The sequence below is a fragment of the Suncus etruscus genome, chromosome 14, assembly GCF_024139225.1.
Source record: "Suncus etruscus isolate mSunEtr1 chromosome 14, mSunEtr1.pri.cur, whole genome shotgun sequence".
Classification (NCBI taxonomy): domain Eukaryota; kingdom Metazoa; phylum Chordata; class Mammalia; order Eulipotyphla; family Soricidae; genus Suncus; species Suncus etruscus.
In genome coordinates, this window is record NC_064861.1 from 44,176,192 (window position 1) to 44,183,342 (window position 7,151).

The following is a 7,151-nucleotide window of genomic DNA, read 5'->3' on the forward strand; positions in this document are numbered from 1 at the left end:
TGGGATTGTTCTAGAAGTGGGTTCAGGTCAGAGCCCAGATTGGACTGGGTTTAGGGGATGCTGAAGAGAGACATAATCGGGTCCCCTCTCCCCAGGCTCTCAGCAACAAGCTGGGGTGAGTGATGTTCTCACCCCCTGGGTGGAGACGGTGGCTGGCTGGTCTTCGTGGTGGAAGGGCCATGCTGAGCCTCATTCTTAGATTCTCTTGGCAGCTGTCTTGGTACCAGTAGGGAGGTATCAGTAGGTAGGGCTAGAGAAGAGACTGGAAGGTGGGACTGGGAGTTTCTGGGAGTTGGGGTGCTTGACGGTGGAGTGCCACTGCTAGAACTGTCTCTCCTCCTCCCAGGAAGGCTGCTCTGGGGTTCTCTTTTGGACTGGTGGCCTGTGTGCTGGCACTGGTGTTGGGCCTGTGTTTTGCGGATGAGCTCCTGGTGAGTGGGCCGCCCGACGTGTGGTCAATCCCAGGGTAGCCACGGGCCACTGTTCTGAGGCTTCTCCCAAAACGCAGCTCTCAGGCTTTGAGGCCTAGATGAGGGGGCAGGCATTACCCTTCTGGCCGCCCTGAGCTCAGGGTTCTCACTTGTGTGGAGCTTGGGTGGGCTCTTCCTCTGTCCCAGAGCCGGCACTTGATCACTCTCCCCATGGCCCTGCAGAGGTGCTGGCCCACCTGGGGGGTGCTACGTGCTGTGTCCGAGAGCCTGGAGACGCAACCTCTGCTGCGAGTGTCCCTGGCCATGCTGACCATGGGCAGCCTGTTGACCATTGCCATTGTCAACCTGGTAAGTTCTGGATCCTTTGTAGGACCCCCCGGGTTTGGAGGGCACCTGGCCTGAACACCCCTGGTTTTTAGGTGTTACTAAGAATTGCATAGGGCTAAGGCCTGGGCAGAGGCCCAGTCCACTAAGGGGCTGAGACTCGGGGGCTGCTTTCAGCCTTCAAATGAGGACATGGGGATCCCACAGAGGCCTGTGGTGAACAACACAAGGGTGAGGCTGAGATTTCAGTCACATCATGGTTCAGCCCCTCAGCCCCCATAGGGCTGGGTCTGTCCCACCTCTGAGACTTAGTTTCCCCATTAACCATGGCCATCCTGGCAGGAAGGGGGGAAGGAGTGGGCGTGTGAGACCAGATTCTCTGGCCACTCGGTGGCTCTCCGAGTCCATCGGGTGCTAGGAAGGCATCTGGGTTTCAACCCACATACCTCAATTCCTGCTGACATGATGCCTCCTTGTGGCTCAGCCCAGCTCCCCCTTTCCATGTCTTTCCAGCCTCTTGTCCTCTCTGGGGTGTTTGGGGCCTTATCTTCTGGGTCCTTCATACTGGCCTAGGACTTTAGGGGGAGTGCAGGCTCCTGACTCCTGCAAGGCTTCTTCTCTGCAGCAGCTGGTGTCACTCCCGATGTGTGCAGCCAACAAGACGGGCTCAGGCCTAGACATGGACAGCAGTGTCATGGCAGAGAGCACCATGCGTGAGGTCCCGGTGAGTGAGCCTGCTGTAGCTTCTCCCGGAAATTCCCATCTGCAAGGGAAGGCAGAGTGTAGCTAGCTGCACAGGGTGGCACTTTGTCTGTGGGGCACAAATGTCTGGGAGCACACAGGGCTGGAAGGGCACCTGGGATCTGGGGGACACAAAGGGTCTGGGGCTCCACATTGGGTCATGGTCGGGAACACAGGTCTGGGGGCTCCTGATGTGGGGAGTTCTGACCTCTGACCGTGGTGACCGAAGAGGGGCTTCTCCCAGTATTACACCTGTAGCTGCATCCTGGCCTTCATCGCCTGCTCCGTCTTCCTGAGGATGAGTCTGGAGCTCAAGGTTGTGCTGCTGACTGTGGCCTTGGTGGCCTACTTGGTGCTCTTCACCCCACTGTGCGGCGAGTGCAGTACAACTAACCACACTCTCCTCAGTGCCAGGTGGGTTGGGAGTGGCACCTGCTTGGGTTTTCGGGGCACCTGGCTTGCACTTGTCTGTCTGCTCCCATCTGGACTCTCCTTCTCAAAGGGGTGGTGCCGAGTGACTGACTTGGGTCTTCTAGAGAATGACATTGGTCCCCAGAGACCACTTGTGTCATCTTGTCCCTTGGCCAGTTTGGAGTGGGGGTAGAAGGTATGTCTTGAGCTATGTCTTGGAGCTCTACAAAGAGCTTGGTTGTCTTCGGGGACCAGGTGGCACCTTTGGACATAATGTGTGGTTCTGGGGTTCTGCAACCCAGGTGCATTGGAAGGGGCCTATCTGGCTTGCCTTGAACTGAAAGGCCATAACCTGGGGGTGGGGGTCCAGGAAAATGCTGCTGTGAGCCTAGTTGGGCTATCTTTGGGTTGATCTCCAAATCCTGGCACATCTGCCACCTGTCCTGACTCACATGAGGCCTTAATGGCACTCTGGCTGCTCTGTGGTCTTCAGACACCAGTATCATCTAGTGAGCCCCCCCACTCCACCCCCACACCTACACTTTCTCCTGCCCCAGGTCCTGATCACTGTAGGCGTGTAGGCACCTTCCTCAAAGCTGTTCCTTGTGGGGCCACACGGAGCCCAAGACCCCATATATGGGCTGGTGTGGAGGAACTGAGCTCATATCCATCTTCTACTCTACACCCTGCAGTTATCCACTCTCTGTCTGCTGCCATCTGAAGAAAATGACTTATTTCTACCTGCTGCTGTTCTATGGGCTCCTCCTCATGCTCTCCAGACAGGTTCGAGCCACAAAGCACCACTGCTTCCACAGCTCAGCTAAGCCCAGTCCAGCCTGGGCAAGAGACATTTCTGGGGAGGGGAACTCCTGTCAGCCCCTTCCTCCTGTTGGGGCACAAGTGACACTGCCGCTTGCAGCCACGAGAGCTACCTGCGGTGGCTGGCTGGAATGCGGTGGTTGCTGTGTGGAAAGCATGCCACTGTGCAGGGTGGGCCGGCTTGGGTGCCCGAGGGTGGCAAGTATAGCCGGTCAGTGCCACCAGCTGGAACCTGCCATGCCTGCTGCCCACAGATTGACTATTACTGTCGCCTGGATTGTTTGTGGAAGAAGAAGTTCAAGAAGGAACAAGAAGAGTTTGAGACCATGGAGAATGTGAACCGCCTGCTTCTGGAGAATGTCTTGCCAGCCCATGTGGCTGCCCACTTCATCGGTGACAAATTAAATGAGGTGAGGGGAAGAGGGACAAAGGAAGCCTCAGCTGCAGAGGGACCCTGGCTAGGGTGAACCCCAGTCCCAGCAGACAGCAGAGTTCTGGCTCTAAGAACACAGCTTTGGGGACAGAGTAGTAGCACAGCAGTTTTGCCTTGCATGTATGTGACCAATCTCAGCATCTCATATGGTCCCCAGAATGCATCAGCGTGATTCCTTAGGACCACTGGTGTGGCCCAACATTCCCCCTACCGCCTCCCCTTCAAAATACTCCTAAAATGGAGCAGCAGCGCCTCCTTCAGGGCCAGAAATTCAGTGCAGAGGGACATGGTCTTTATCCACCGTGGAGGGGACTTACTCTTGTGCCTCGTCCCTGGGTTCTCAGCCCTACCTGCATAGAGAGCCTGGCCCTGCACCCTCAACCCATTGAGTCTTCTAGTTTTTTATTTTTTTTATCACCACCTCAGGGGCTGCCAAGTGGAGAACCACCAGCTGGGGGTCCCAACCCTTCTGGTTTCTGCTCCCCATCCCCTTTCTAAACCAGGTGGTCCTAAGACCCCCCTCTTGCTCCCAATCCAGGACTGGTACCATCAGTCCTACGACTGTGTGTGTGTCATGTTTGCATCGGTGCCAGACTTCAAGGTCTTCTACACGGAGTGTGATGTCAATAAGGAGGGACTGGAGTGCCTGCGTCTGCTCAACGAAATCATCGCCGACTTTGACGAGGTGCGATGCCCCAGAGCCCCAACCAACAAACAGGAGAGAGCTCCTCTGGGGTTCCTGTATCATCTCTTCTGGTTGGCACTGCGCACACCTCTGAGCTCCAAGTGGCCGAGGCCAGCCTGAGGTCGTTGCTGACCAGTGTGGTTTCTGGCCGAGTTGGTGCTGCAGCAGCAGAGGGCGTGTGGCTGCTTCAGCTCCACTCAGCTGCGAGCGAGCCATTTTCCTGGAGGAACGTCGTTGGGCTGCACCTGCTCCCTAGCAAGAGCCAAACAGCTGGAGTGGGCGGGTAGAGGGAGAGACTGTCTAGGAAGATGGGCCCAGAAGCAGGGAGAGGCCAGAAGGGAGGAATGGAGAGCAGGTGTTAGGAGGAGGAGGGAGGCGCAGAACAGAGGAGGTGGAGCGCCTGCCTCTGCCAGCCCCACCTCACTCTGTTTGGTCTTGCAGCTGTTGCTGAAGCCCAAGTTCAGCAGCGTGGAGAAGATCAAGACCATTGGGAGCACCTACATGGCGGCTGCAGGGCTCAGCATTCCCTCAGGACATGAAAACCAGGTACTCATCCCAGCTGGGTTCTTTCCTGCCCAGGCATTCATTCTCAGGTCAGCTGAGGGGGACCCATCCTGGCCAGATTCTGTGAGGATGGCCAGAAGGCAGGCCCGAGGCCCTGTGCACACCTCTGTTGACAGCTCTCTTGAGGACACTGTGCCCTTGCTGGGGCTGCAGTGCTCCCAGGTGGGACTCTGCAGCTCCCCCATCATGATAGGGGAAGCTGGAATCACTGGCTTTACCACAAGCCATCACAGTGCTCTGCCCCCAGGAGCTGGAGCGGAAACACTCCCACATTGGCATCATGGTGGACTTCAGCATGGCCTTGATGAGCAAGCTGGACGGCATCAACCGACACTCCTTCAACAGCTTCCGCCTGCGTGTGGGTGAGGAACCCACCGAGGGAAGGGGTGCTCTGCGACCCTTAGCCACCCTGATCCATTGGGGGATGGTCCTTAGTTATTTAAAGTGGTAAGTGTAGGGGCTGGGGAGTACAACTCTGGCCTTGCATGTGGCCAACCTGCCTTCAATTATGACACCACATATGGACCCCTGAGCACTACTATAAGTGCTCCCTGAGCTCAGAGCCAGGAGTAAATCCTGGACACCACTGTGTGTGTACCCCAAAATAAATTAAAGTGGTAAATAGGAATGTGCCATTGCAGAAAAGGGAGACCCCAACTACCAGCTGCAAATGAGTAACCTTCAAATCCAGTCCCTGTGAACCTTGAGGGGCAAATGGGGTTGGTGCTATTTTTCTTCAAAGAGGGAAACAGGTCACAGAGAGCCTCAGTTAGCTTTCCCAGCTTGCAGCATGAGAGTCTCCACTACTCTCTTTAGCTGCTCTGTGGCTGCTTCCTGCAGCTGGTAGGTGGTCCAGCAGGCTGCCCTCAGGATGGGAGCCTGCCATGCTGTCTCCAGGCCCATTGCCAATGTTCTCTTCAGGTATCAACCATGGGCCTGTGATCGCAGGAGTGATTGGGGCACGGAAACCTCAGTATGACATCTGGGGAAACACGGTCAATGTTGCCAGCCGCATGGAGAGCACTGGAGAACTTGGGAAAATCCAGGTAAAAACCTCCTGAGACCTTGCTTGGTCAGAGCAAGCACAGACCAAGGGACCAGATCGCTCTGGTGAGCAGATCCACATCAGCTGAGCCCAGTCAGCAATTTCTGGAGGGGAACCAATAACTCCATGTATGCTGCTCTTGGCTGATTCCTCCCTGTCCCTCCCACCATGGTTTTCTTCCTGCCACTGGACTTGCTTATTGTTTCCCTCTCAGGTCACTGAAGAGACGTGCGTCATCCTTCAGAGACTGGGCTATTCCTGTGAGTGTCGAGGGTTGATCAATGTGAAAGGCAAGGGCGAACTCAGGACTTACTTTGTCTGCACGGATACAGCCAAGTTTCAAGGGTTGGGGCTAAACTGAGGATCTGATAGAACATGCTGGAAGCTGAATGCTTCTCTGAAGCAAGCTGAAGAGGCGGAGCCAGTTCCAAAGGCATTCCAGGGATTTGCCCCTCACCATTGACTGATGGCATTGTGGCTTCTTTAGATTTGCTCTAGCCTGCAGAGCACGGTACTTTACCTTGAGATGAACCTCCAGACTCCCTGCTGAGTGCGACCCTAATCACTCCCATCCTACTGGGTGAAGGGCCAGGGTGGGTGTCCACAAGGGGTGTGGGGACACCTTTCTTCTCTACAAACCAGCAACAGTACATTTTTACATGTACAATGGTCAACAGGATGGTTTAAGTATACATGACTTTAAACAGAAAGAAAAAAGACAGACATTTGCTACTTCTTGCCACCTCTGGATTGGTTACATTCTGAAATGGGTGCATTCTTTTAAGAGACTTCTTAGATACCACTTAAGTCCTTTCTCAAGGCTATTTCTGCCTTTTAAAACACTGACACTAGGACTTTGGTGCATCCACCACCCACTATGGGGCTGCAGTGCTGAGGAATGTGGTTCCTAATGAAAGGGACCCAGCTTTCAGACAAGCTGAGGCAGGGTTAGCAAGGGAGAGCCTGGAAAATAAGGCAGCACTCTGCCCTTTCCTGCCACCTCAGGCTCTTCCAAGTCTTCCTGCATCTCAGTCTGTGAGGATCTGGACTGCTACTGAACCTCACTCTTTTATTCAGGCCACAGTGAACTTGGAAGAGCTTCAGTAGCATAAGGACCTGCCGCACCCAGTGGTGGAGTACATCCAGTCTGGGAAGGCAGCCCTCTCCATTCTCCAAGGCTGGTGGGCCCATAGATGGACACAGGTCATCACTGGTATTACAAGTGGGGAAATTCCCAAACTACCCATCTCTTTTGTAGGTTGGCTTCAATGCCATATAACCAGTCTCAAAGATCTAGTAGCTTTCACTCTTTAATAGGGGCTTTTAGGCATGAGCTCCCTAAAGTCAATCTGAGAATCTTGAAGACAGATCTCAAAAGATGGCCAGACGGGGCAACTAAGAAGCCAGGCCTGCTAATGATTGTTTTGGGCCACAGCTGGTGGTGCTTACTTGTGGCTCTGTGCTCAGGGAGCATTCCTGGTGGAGATATGGGGTTCTGGGTGGTCATGTGCAAGGCAGCACCCCTACCATCACTTCAATCCCTAGTCTTCTTGGGAGGGAGAAGTTGAGGATAAGCTGCCCACTTACTGCAGAGTGCAGTGTGAGCAGCCCAGGGAAGAGGGGCTGGGACAAAACCTGCACAAAGGTACTGTTAGTGGCAACTTAGATGGGTCAGATGATGGGAATCAGAATGAGTTA

General features: G+C 54.7%; 1 protein-coding gene across 1 annotated transcript in view; it reads left to right on the forward strand.

Annotated features, from left to right (window-relative positions):
• Nucleotides 1–5,928, forward strand: part of ADCY7 (adenylate cyclase 7) — a 48,786-nt gene extending 42,858 nt beyond the window's left edge. The window contains exons 16-26 of the mRNA XM_049786060.1: nt 347–431; nt 654–779; nt 1,381–1,479; nt 1,741–1,910; nt 2,600–2,690; nt 2,981–3,136; nt 3,698–3,844; nt 4,286–4,390; nt 4,656–4,770; nt 5,330–5,454; nt 5,668–5,928. Of these exons, the coding sequence (XP_049642017.1) occupies nt 347–431; nt 654–779; nt 1,381–1,479; nt 1,741–1,910; nt 2,600–2,690; nt 2,981–3,136; nt 3,698–3,844; nt 4,286–4,390; nt 4,656–4,770; nt 5,330–5,454; nt 5,668–5,814 (1,366 nt within the window). The 3' untranslated portion in view covers nt 5,815–5,928. The remainder of the gene's footprint in view (nt 1–346; nt 432–653; nt 780–1,380; nt 1,480–1,740; nt 1,911–2,599; nt 2,691–2,980; nt 3,137–3,697; nt 3,845–4,285; nt 4,391–4,655; nt 4,771–5,329; nt 5,455–5,667) is intronic.
• Nucleotides 5,929–7,151: the final 1,223 nt, after the last annotated feature.